Below are 12,567 nucleotides of genomic sequence, written 5' to 3'. Positions count from 1 at the left end.
AATCGTGTCCTATTGTATTGTTTTACATCATCAAAGGATTAAAGACGGGTAAAACAATATGATGTTGCTCTGCTGATTTTCAATTGAACTAAAAGTAAAAAATATCACTGCTGCATTACATTTAAGGATCAGGTACTGTTCATTAAAATAAACATGTAAATATAATGATCATCCCAAAACACACACACATCATCGTTTAGGAAATCTTTATTGAGGGGTCTCACTTAAAAGTAGAAAATAAAGAAAAAACTATTCTGACAATTCTAGACAACGCCACTTATTTTTTCTGCTTCATTCTGCGTCATTATTTGATTTCTGGCAGGTGACCTTGGCAAAAGCTGTAGCCCGCATTTCTCTGACACACATTTTCTGTTTGGGTTTTTAGTCTGGTCGCAAAACAGCGAGCCAAGTGTTTGGCCAACATTTGTGTCCATTTACAACTGCAGGCTGTGTGATGTTCATTAACATCAGAAAGACGGTGGGTGGTCCCCAGCTGACTCTGACTTTCCTCCGGACTGGAAGCTGAACAGGAACCTCCCTGGTAGCTCTCTACAGGCAGAAACACAGAAAGTGATGAAAGATTTCAGCAGGACAGACGGAGATATTTCCATTTGGACCAAAGTGGAGGACGGACAGAACAGTGACGCTGCCAACAGGGCGAAACAAATAATACAATGACATGTTCTGTGAACAAATTATTGCATTTAATCATCCCATCATCTTCTATTTTTACCTGTTGATATTGTGGACAAAGAGGCTTCACACTATAAAAACATGGTTCCGGGTTGACGCTTTTCGGCCTCCTGCTCAATAGGTTCTTGTATACATTGAATTCGTTATGAACTTTTAACCTTGTTGTCCCTCAGATCAGATGGCAGCTTTTAGACTAAACAACAGAAAAGAAGGGTAAAGAAACAACAGGATTTTAAAGGAGACCTCTCTAACTTAAAGAGGACAACTTACTTGTAAAATATGATTGAGCACTATAAATGTAAATACAAAGAAAATAAGTGACTGTAAAATACACATAAAACGAACAGATAAATATGGCATGCATTATCTAAAAACAATATTACCAAATTATGCTGTATTGTTTCTTCCTTCACAATATGTCGGACTACTCTCGCCGTCTTACTTTAGAAGACATAACCAGTGTGTGTTGTCCTTTAATAAATTCATTAAAATAAAACAACAAATGCTGAGGTTGCAGGAGGTTTTTCACCCACCTTTCATATATACCATGTCAGCATCAAATTATTCTGCATTCAAATGTGTTACTTGCCACCGAAAAAAAACTAAGCGCTCACCATGAAGTCAGCATTCAGGAGGAAAATCATAATAGTGTGTCTTGTGGCCTCTAGTGGACAAAGTTGGACTGATTTATTCCTTATTATACAACCACGTGGCTTACACAAGCATATACAGAATAAAATACAACTTTAAACTAACTTCTCAGCCCTCTGAAATGTCTGAAAATATTCAAACATACAATTCCTAGGTGTTTTTCGTGCTTATACATGACACTAACCTGTTAAAAATTAAATGGGCCGGCTGGACAACGTTGTTGCTGCATGAGTGAGGAGGAGCCACCAGGAGGTCAGTCGTCAAACGTCCTGCCCACCAAGTCCACAGAGACCAAATGTGTGGCCCTCAGACATGAAGCACATTATCAGCAATAGCTAGAATATATGTAAGTATGCTTCCTTGAAGGAAATAAAACAAATGACCACATCTTTTGTGTCAGTCACTTCTGATATTGTGATATCAGGAGTAGTAATTGGAGTCTGTCATTTCATGATACCTTTGCCTCAAAGAAGATAACAACATCCTTCTTGCACCTAAAAAGGTTATATATGATATTTGATGACATTTTTTTATGTCAACCGAATCTAAACTTTATCTTCAAACTGAGTTTTCAGGTCAAATATTGTGAACAAGGGTCCATACATTATCTTGTGAATATCAGTCTGCAGGTATCAGTGCTCGCTATGGTCACAAGAGACAAGAGTCATAAATCAAAAGCATGTGTTGTGGGTGGGATTGGGAGGTGAGGCTACCTGTCACGTTGGTTGAACTCTACTTCTGGCATCATCTTCCAAAACGTTCATTTCAAAGCAGCCAGACTTGGACATAAAAAGTACATTCACAATGCCGTTTGCACTTGTTTTATTTTTGTTGGCATTCTCCATGAGGATTGTCTCAGGGGCAGGTACGTACGTTCTCAAAGAAATACAATCTAATTAATTGATTAGACTGCAAATCAATGTTCAACCACACACATAATTGGGCTTATTCATTACAAAGAAAACATTCCAAATGTGTATTTCTTATATTGTGTTTCATGGGCTTGGGTTGGGGGATGTATTTTTATGCTTGAAGCTTGTATTGAATCTTGTTGTTTTATATTTTCTATGAAACACATAACACATTCTTGTAGATTGGTGCTACCAATCTGAAGTTACATGCAATCACACCTGCAGAGGTAAACCTCAAGACAAACTATTCACAGTTCACATCAAATAAGAAAAAATATATAGTGGAGTTACTATCTTTTCACCCACCTGCCTTCACAGGTCCAGAGTTATGGGGAGTGGTTTCCCAGCACTGCAGTGGCAAATCTCAGTCTCCAATTAACATTGTTACAAGGAGAATGCGACTAGGTGACGATCTCACTTCATTTGACTTCAGTGGCTATCAAGAGGCTTTTCACGGTCGCCTCGTCAACACCGGTCACAGTGGTACGTCTTTGTGATAATTGCAGTTTTATTTGACGGTGAAGGTTTTTGATGAAGGTTTTTAAATCAACTTGACTGAAGTAAACTTACTGTGAATAAATTAAACCTGAAGTTTATATAAATAAATCAATAATACATCAATATCTATTATCTCTTAGCTGTACTGTTGCCATTTAAAAAAAGGCTCTGTATGCAATCATCACCACAGTGGTCTTTATTGCCTACATTTGGAAAAGTTGATTTGAGTCTTTTTCCAGTTCAACTGGATTTACCCGTCGGTATGAGGATCAAAGGAGGGAATCTAACTACCCCATATAAAGCGGTTCAACTTCACCTGCATTGGGGCAAAGACGGAGGACCTGGGTCCGAACACACGATTGATGGAGAACAATTTCCAATGGAGGTAAGAAATATGGGTATGGATGTGTGTTATAAATATATAAGCCACTTTGTATTCAAATAAATTAAGCTTTGATACATTTTATGCCATCCACAGATGCATATAGTCCACATAAAAGAAGAATACAACTCTGTATCCCAGGCTGTAAGAGACAGCACAGGCGTGGCTGTTCTTGGATTTTTCTTTCAGGTGATTTCATTTGATTATCATGTACAAAAAAATGGAGATGTTTAAAATGTATGAAAATAGTTTGATATTACTACGATGAACCGAGCCGGCTCGACCAAATTGTGGCCTAGGCAAGTTTGAGTTCACGCACTCCACAAAAAGTGCGTAGCTTTATGCCTTTATGGCGTTTTGTCTATGAATGCCTGACATTTTTTCAAATTTACAGTAATGAATTTGAAGTGGGAGTATCTGACTCTAAATCAAGTTCTCTATTAGCTATTAATTAGGGTGATGCCTCCGCATGACGCTGCGGGCATTTAAACACAAATAAAGAAAAAGAAAGTATAAATGGCCTAAAAATCGCCCTTGAGGTAAACTAAAGTTATCACAAGAAACTTTGGGGGAAGCAGTTGCTCAAACTCTTTTATTGTTGTGATAATTAAGAACAAGCTTTAGAACAAAAGTAATGGGAATCAAATAAAACTTTAACATAGCACAGGGATATGTTTGAACAAAACCATCGAGACTATGTTTTGCCCATTTTTTACAAAAATGCCAAATAACTTGAACATGTTATTGTTTTCAGAAATCCAAGTCCGCAAATAACAAATTTGATCCACTTCTTAATGCTCTGAAATACATCACCCAACCCAGTAAGTCTGATGTCATGGAAAAACAAGATAATTGTGTATCTTTATCTTCAATCCACATGGGCTTTACATGTGCTGCTGATTGTTCCAGTGTGGGCTAAAGTACAATTGTTGGGAGATAACAGTGTCATAAAACAATTCTTTTATCACCTCATCAATAAGTTGATTAGCAATCAAGCTGTTACCTTGAACCTTATAATATTACACTTATGGATAACTTATCTTGTTAATATTCTATAAAACTAGCCAACAGCACGACATTGAAGGGTGTGTCCCTGGAAATGCTAACACTACCTGAGAAGAATATGACCAAGTACTTTCGCTATCATGGCTCCCTCACTACACCCAACTGCGCTGAAGCTGTCATCTGGAGCTTGTTTGAAAACACAGTTCCTCTGAGCAGTAAGCAGGTACTTATTTTCATGATAATTAAAAAAGTAAAATATAATTTTCTGCACAGAATAGTTTGTGTGTTGTTTAGAATATAAATCGTGCTATAAGTGTCTTCTGTATGCTGCTGGTAAATAAGACAACGTTATATACATTTCATGTGCTAAATGTGGATGTGTGTGTGTTTGTGTGTGTGTGTGTGTGTGTGGTTGCATCTGCTAAACACTCTGTAATATATACTGAGAAACAGAAGCATCATGCAAATCCTGTGATTGGTCTCCGTCACTAACATCCACTGAATTTATAGAATTTGCCATTCTACTTGTTCACCTGTCTGGAGACGGCAGAGCATGCTTCTGAATGCCCTGAAATTAACACTGCTACCGGCTGGCCTGCCCTTCAATTTTTCGCCTCAACTCCCGTGGCTGATAAAGAGCAGCCATGGATTGCTACGAAAGGGAGAAATAACAGAAATTCTCCCATACCACAGACTTTACAGTTAGATAACAGATTTCAACCACTACTGCATGAGCCCAGGTCACTGCCCGAAGATTTAGCTCATTCTCCATCTCCACGCCACTCAGTAAGGAATGAGGGGTGCTCCAAAAACACAAGGCCACAGCAACAACAAGCTAATGACACCAGGCTAAAAACCCTAGTTGTGGGTGATTCTACCATTAAAAATATCAACACTGGTGGTAAGAAGAATACTAAAACATACTGCTTCCCTGATGAAATGGTCTGTGACATAACAAAAAAAATCCCTGAAATCCTGTCTGCCCACCAAACCGTGAGCAAAATCATTGTGCATGCAGGGCAAATGATTTTAACAAGGAACAGTCAGAAACACTGAAACAAGACTTTGTTGGACTGCTTAAGATGCTAGGCTCCCTGAATGTTGAGGCATACATCAGTGGTCCCCTACCGTCAGTTCGACCTGGAGTAAACAGATTCAGTAGACTACTGGGACTAAATACGTGGCTGTCAACAACTTGTACCTTACATGAGGTGAACTTTATTGACAATTTCAATCTGTTTTGGGAGCGCAGATACCTCTTTAGAGAGAATGGATATCAACTTAACAGTTATGGAGAGAAATTGTTCACCTCTAACTTACTTTACTACCTCTGCCACCCAACTGTTCTCCGCCCTACTACAGACGATAAGAGAATCAAGGACAGTAGAAAGAAAACAGAGGTCTCTCCTCTCCCCCTACTGTCTGACTCCTGCTCAGCAGCCTGTGATGCGAAGGTCAGCAGAGATAAGGAGCCTGTGTCCCTTTCCCCCTCCAAATCACAGCAACTACAGTCTCAGCCCCAGGACGACCACTCAAGAGAGGTATCCCCCCTGCCTGATTCCTGCACAGCAGCCCGTGATTGTGAGGATGATAAGGAACTTGACCATTCACATTCACCACTGCCCCAATCTCTATCTTGCCATTCCTCCAGATCATCCTCCCTCTTCTCCCTCTCCTCTCCAGCCTCCCCTCATTTGGGTTTCACCGACAAGATGGAACAACTGGTGAATGCTGGCCTCAAACTGACCCCCCGATCCTTCCCCCATTCCATCCTAGCCAGCCCTCGGCTATCACCCCCAATACCCCCCCGATCACCCTCATCCATCCTAGCCAGACCACCCCTAAAACCCCCACCCCGATCGACTCTACCTCCCCCACAACCTGTGAAGAGACTTGCACCCCAGCGTCCCATCCTGGTGTCAGGATTACCGCTAGAAAAAACTATCAGCACTTAAGATATACTGAAACTACAGCAAACCTAATAGCTGTTCCCCAACAGTCTATTATTTCTCTACTGCCTGTCACTAAAACCATAAAAGCTGCATTACTTAATGTAAGATCGTTATCGAATAAGTCTTTTCTAATCAATGACCTGATTACTCGTTATGAATTAGATTTCATGTTCCTTACTGAGACCTGGCTTGATATGAATAACAGAGCGGCTGTTCTTACTGAATCAACCCCCCCAAATTTTTACTTCATTGATGCCCCCCGAGTAGAAAAGAAGGGGGGAGGAGTTGCTGTTATATTTTCAGATGTGTTTCAATGTAGGCAGATATCATTTGGGGACTTTTTTTCATTTGAGTATCTTGCTGCTGTTCTGAAATGTTCCCCTCGTGTTTTACTACTGATTATTTACAGACCCCCAAAACATTCTGGAAGTTTCTTTGATGAATTTGCTGAACTGCTGTCCATAGTATCCATGGAATATGACTGTCTGTCTATATCAGGAGATTTTAACATTCATATGGATAACCCCAATGACAACAATACCAAAGAACTTAATAACTTACTTGACACCTTTGGACTGTATCAACATGTCTCCGGGCCCACCCACAATCGGGGGCACACTTTAGATTTATTTATCACAAAGGGTTGTAAGTCATCATTTCTTACTGCTATTGATGTTGCTTTGTCCGATCATCTTTGTATCTTCTTTGAAATGTCCATTATTCCTGACATTCATAGTAGATCGGAAATTGTTAAAAAACGATATATCAATGAGAATACTTGCGCACTGTTCATGGAAACTATCTCTCTGTCACCAGCTTTCACCTCAACCTCTGTTAATGGTTTTCTAGATAATTTCAATGCTAAGATTGTGAATGTTATAGATACCATTGCACCTGCTAAGGTTAAATTAATTTCTGGTAAGCAAGAAGCACCGTGGAGAAATGCTGCATCTGTAAAAATACAGAAAAAAGAGTGCCGGAAAGCTGAGCGAAAATGGCGAAAAACTAAACTCCAGATTCACCATGACATCTTAAAAGAGAGACTTAATCTTTACAATCTAGAACTGAGAAGTGCTAGACAATCCTTTTTCTCTGACATCATTAACAAAAACACTAATAATGCACGCACTTTATTTGCCACTGTTGATAGGCTGACTAAACCCCCGGCACCAATAGCCCTGAACTCCTATCCACTGATAAATGCAATGAGTTCGCTTTCTTTTTTAGGGATAAAATTCTAAACATCAGACAAGCCATAAATATTTCTATGTTAAACAAAAAAATGATATCACCACCACAGTCACACAAAAGTAGTTTAATAAACATGACACAGTTTAACGCAATTGACTACAAAACTCTGGAGGAAACTGTGCAACTTCTTAAGCTATCTACCTGTTGTCTTGATCCTTTGCCCACAAGCTTTTTAAAAGGTTTTACCTGCTTAGCAACAGACTTACTGCAAATAGTTAACAGCTCTCTCCAATCTGGCATTTTTCCAAAGGCTTTGAAAACAGCAGTTATTAAGCCTCTACTAAAGAAATGTAACCTAGACGCTACTGTACTTAGCAATTACAGACCTATATCAAATCTACCCTTTATAAGTAAAATAATAGAAAAGGTCGTCTATCAGCAACTTAGCAACTTTATAACCTCAAATGGTATCTTAGACAAATACCAATCCGGATTTCGACCCCATCACAGCACTGAAACTGCTCTCACTAAGGTTCTAAATGATATTCGCATAAACACTGATTCTGGCAAAATTTCTATCCTAGTGTTATTGGATCTTAGCGCTGCATTTGATACTGTCGACCATTCAATACTTCTAGACAGACTAAAAAACTGGGTTGGACTCTCTGGTACGGTCCTAGACTGGTTCAAGTCCTACCTACAAGACAGGGACTATTTTGTCTCCATTGGCAACTATGTATCTGAGCGGACTAACATGACGTGTGGAGTTCCACAAGGTTCAATCCTTGGGCCTCTTCTATTCAACCTCTACATGCTCCCCTTAGGCAGAATTATGCAAAATAACAAAATCGCTTACCATAATTATGCGGACGACACTCAACTATACATAGCTCTCTCACCAAGTGACTATGCTTCCATAGACTTACTGCGTCAGTGCACAGACCAAATCAATGATTGGATGTGCCAAAATTTCCTCCAACTAAATGAAAATAAAACCGAGATAATTGTGTTTGGTGCTAAAGAAGAAAGGCTGAAAGTTTGTGCTCATCTGGACTCCCTTTCTTTAAAGTCGAAAAATCAAGTTAAAATTTAGGTGTTATAATTGATTCGGATCTGAATTTTAATACCCACATCAAATCAATAACAAAATCAGCCTATTACCATCTTAAAAATATAGCAAGAATTAGAGGATTTATGTCCAAACAAGATTTAGAAAAACTAATTCACGCCTTCATCTCCAGTAGGTTAGACTATTGTAATAGCCTTTTCAGGTCTCCCAAAAAGCACTTGACAGCTACAACTTATTCAGAATGCGCTGCCAGAGTCCTAACAAAGACTAAGAAAGTTGAACACATTACACCCATTCTCAGGTCTCTGCATTGGCTACCAGTACATCAGAGAATCGACTTCAAAATACTGCTGCTCGTTTATAAATCTCTAAATGGTGTAGGTCCAAAATATATCTCTGACTTGCTTCCACCTTATGAACCCTCTAGGCCTCTTAGGTCATCTGGGGCCGGTCTGCTAACTGTTCCCAGGGTTAAAACAAAACATGGTGAAGCAGCATTCAGTTATTATGCCACACACAGTTGGAACAAACTTCCGGAAGAGCTTAGATCTGCACCAACTCTTACTACTTTCAAAAACAGGCTAAAAACGTTTATGTTCTCCATTGCCTTAAATTGAATCTTGTATTAATCCTGAAATAATAAGACAACGACAGAAGGAATGATTCTTTGCACTTAGATTTTTATCTTTATTTTTTCTTTTATTAATCTTCTTTTATGCTTTTATGCCTTTTTAAATTGTTACTTTGATGCACTTTGTATTCTTTTTTTTAATTTTATTTCTTATTCTTGATCTATTTTTTGTAAAGCACTTTGAATTGCATTCATGTATGAAATGTGCTATATAAATAAACTTGCCTTGCCTTGCCTTGCCTTGCCTTGCCTTGCCTTGCCTTGCCTTGCCTTGCCTTGGTGTGGTGTGTATTACAGCTCGCTGCATTCGCCCAGCTTCAGTTTTCTAGTGGAAAGCCGATGGTCCAAACCTACAGACCCGTGCAGCCCTTGAGTGAGCGGCAGGTGTCTTACTCCAGAGGCCATCTTGCTCAGCTCAACAAAGTGTTACTCCTCACGTCTGTGCTGGTGTGCACTGCACTCTCCCTGTCTACCTCATTTACGACGCTTTTATAAATACATACTTGCTGACTACGCGCTGATGATTGTCAAATACATTACATATAATGTAGTGTATATTAAAACAAAAAACAATTGTGTAATTTTGTCCAAACACAACCTCAAATGTCAAAGCATGTGTCATCAGCATTTTCATGTACGAATTGCATTTTTAGTTTGTAGATTTAGCATTATTGATGCATTTAAAAAAAATCTACAACAAACTGTTCTGAAGTTCCTGATCAAACAATTGTTTTATTTGATTTTACATTTTTGATTGCACAGTTACCGTGTACAGAACAATTATAGTAGATGTTGCGATACTGTCTCTTGTGATATGTTATCACAATTCATGCATTTGTGGGACTTCCTGTCCTGCAGACATCTGAACTCTGGACTGTTCCTTTTTTGCAGTTTATTCTCACCAGTTAATCGTCAAAATGATGTTGTTTGTGTTAAAAAGGCTCAGACTTTGGTACACACTGTTGTTATGTAAAGCCATATGCAATGAATCAATACATAAATAAAGTATTAGTTCCACGACTGCTTTGTAGAAAACCTTTCATGAGATGTTTAGGGGCATGTTGGTATCTTGATTACAAAGATGTTGTGACGTTGAGGACTATTAAAATGCACTTTACGCTGTTATCAATCAGAGCGTCACCTTCCCTAACCTCCACTAGGTGGCAGCACCAAACAAGTCTGAATGTGAATGCATGCGCATGCATCTGGGTAGCAGTAGCGTGCTACAAACCGTATTTAACACAGAGCATTAATATATGTTATATATGTTTAGCAGTTCTGGGGAAGTTTCATCTCTCATGGTGTGACTTGATAACCCACGGCAATGATGTCATCAGACAGGGAGATGTTTGGCTGGACAGAAACAGAAATGGTGGCCTTCTTTGTGGTGTGTGTAGGCACATACATCTGATAGATTCATTCTAACTCTTCAAACATATTAATGTTCTAAATGATATATGTTTTGAAATTAAAAGAAATATTTAGAAATTAACTTAAACTGCATCAAACCTTTTAGAGGAAGGCCATTTGTACAGGATTGAGTCTGTCTCTGCGACCAGTCAGCAAAGGTAAAACATATTTCAATCAGGCCTCATCAGTGACCTGGAAGGATAATAGCCAGTGAAGTCATTGGATGATGCGCTTGTTTTTGGCTCGCTGACTAACTACAGTCTAGCACCCAGCGTACTTGAGGAGATCACTTTGGATGTAATCCCGTGTTGCACAGGAATAGATGTCTAATGGAATCACAGCCTCTGGAACAACAGCGCTGCGGGATACATTCTGCTAAGTTTTGTGTAGTTTTCTTGGAGAACACGGATATGAACTCATTATGAAATAAAAAAATACAACCTTTACGTGTGTGCGCATGGGGTATATGACGGGGCGAATGCCTTTAGTATTTGATTCCTTGAAGCAAATTCAACTTGTTGGTGAGTCCAACCAGTTATTTGTTCATTTGCTACACAACTGTCTCCTTGTCTTTTTATTCTTTTTCTTTTCGAACACGTACATCTTTTCTCGGTTTCTGTGTGACACTCTTCCCCCACTTCCTCTTATTTCACTTGGTGTGACTCTGAGGTTTCGGTTGTCGTGACAACGGAGGACTCAGGCCCTTGTCTATTCTATTTGCAAAGTTTCTGTTGTTGCAGACATATTGCACATTTGCTGCTGGGATAGTGCAGAGCCTTGCACCACCACCACCACCACCACCACCACCCCACCCACACCGTGTCAGAAACATGCAAGGCGTGAATGAGTTCTCAGAAATATAGAAACAACATTAATCTCTTCCTGTATCATCGATAGCTACAGATGATTTTGGACTATTATTTGAGGACAGCGCTGAGGTGCACCATACTCCCTTTGCAAATATATAACATAAAATAAGCTCACTTAATCAATTAGTCTTCAAATAATCTTTGATTTACTTTAATCTTTTATCATTATGTTGTTATTTTAGTCCAAGAGCATGCCTCAATGCTGCATTAATATAGAGAACTATTGTCCTGAGATCAATGAAACACATCCACATTCATTATTACTGGGATACATGTCGGTGTACTTTAGTGAATGGCTTCTTTAAAGGCAGGTGTAACTGCATAACGGCATGTCCTTAAAAGGATCAGCAAACATTCTGCAGCGGTGGTGCAGTCTGACCGAGCTTCATGGGCGTAGGCTTTGAATTGGCATGTGTGTGTTTGTCTGTGTGCAGATGTGGAAAGTAACTGTGTACATTTACTAAAATGGTCGTACATCGTGAATCTTTCTTACAGCGTAATACATTTAGGGAGTTATATTGTCGATAAAAAATACTCTGAAATAAGCTGTATTACTGTTTTTTTCGTTTGCTAAGCGACAGCGGGCACAACTGGAGTCACATGTGCAAAACTCTAACTACAGTCTGCACAGCAGCAGTTCATGTGGACCAAACTCTAGTTTGTTTTTCATTGCTTGAACACAGTTTTCAAAACTCTAACACTTATCCCATGACTTTAACCACAACCTGCACAACACTGTGGATCTACAGCACTTTGTTCAAATGCTAACACACTGCTGTCAAAACTGTGAACCACACATTCAAAACGGAATACATTTCAACCTTGTGCCTTTCAAACACTGCTGATTGCAATTTCAGCTGAAAGGCTAAGCAGGTGTCTTCTTTTAGACTTGTTAGTGAACACACACACATATATATATATATATATATATATATATTACAGTATATATAGGTAGAGCTCAGAAAGGATAAGGCCCTCCAGAAGGTTCTTCCCCAGGTGCATGGCAAGAGAGAACATTAGATGTGATGTTGATGACAACATGTGGCCTGATGCTAGAGAGAGGCAGGATTAGCCCCTCAATTATTTGTTTGAATTATGTACTTTTAGTTTCTACCCTTTTTTTCTCATTTCTGTAATTCCGTAAATTACTGCAGACTATTGAAGCAAACTGCTAATTTTCATTTACCTTAAAGAATTGTTATGTTCTAAAAAATGTAATAAATCATGTGAAAGAATGTCACTCTTTTCTTTGAAGAAAATATTACTTTGTTTGAAGTCACTGAAATTGTTCAAACTGTAAAGATG

At 39.0% G+C, this 12,567-nt stretch overlaps 1 protein-coding gene and 1 long non-coding RNA gene across 2 annotated transcripts; one reads left to right on the top strand and one right to left on the bottom strand.

Annotated features, from left to right (window-relative positions):
* Positions 1–191: 191 nt before the first annotated feature.
* Positions 192–1,516, bottom strand: LOC130210413 (uncharacterized). The gene is made up of 2 exons (XR_008834799.1): positions 734–1,516; positions 192–549 (listed from the first exon to the last, which is right to left on the bottom strand). It is a non-coding gene; the product is annotated as an uncharacterized LOC130210413 (long non-coding RNA).
* Positions 1,517–1,571: 55 nt separating this feature from the next.
* On the top strand, positions 1,572–12,148 carry ca4b (carbonic anhydrase IV b). Its single transcript, XM_056441290.1, has 7 exons — positions 1,572–1,643; positions 2,438–2,738; positions 2,993–3,138; positions 3,232–3,324; positions 3,890–3,956; positions 4,200–4,363; positions 9,281–12,148. Exons 1-7 carry the CDS (start codon positions 1,572–1,574, stop codon positions 9,476–9,478), a joined length of 1,041 nt encoding a protein of 346 aa, XP_056297265.1. The 3' UTR covers positions 9,479–12,148.
* The last annotated feature ends 419 nt before the right edge of the window (positions 12,149–12,567 follow it).

The sequence above is a fragment of the Pseudoliparis swirei genome, chromosome 20 (genome assembly GCF_029220125.1).
Source record: "Pseudoliparis swirei isolate HS2019 ecotype Mariana Trench chromosome 20, NWPU_hadal_v1, whole genome shotgun sequence".
Lineage (NCBI taxonomy): Eukaryota > Metazoa > Chordata > Actinopteri > Perciformes > Liparidae > Pseudoliparis > Pseudoliparis swirei.
Note: the sequence above shows the minus strand (reverse complement) of the source record. Positions and strands in the feature narration are given on the sequence as shown.

Coding starts and splice junctions, on each gene's coding strand:
- ca4b (XM_056441290.1), top strand. CDS start 1,572: ATGAGTGAGGAGGAGCCACCAGGAGGTCAGTCGTCAAACGTCCTGCCC. Junction 1,644..2,437: donor AGTCCACAGAGACCAAATGT/GTGGCCCTCAGA, acceptor ACATTCTTGTAG/ATTGGTGCTACCAATCTGAA. Junction 3,139..3,231: donor GAGAACAATTTCCAATGGAG/GTAAGAAATATG, acceptor TGCCATCCACAG/ATGCATATAGTCCACATAAA.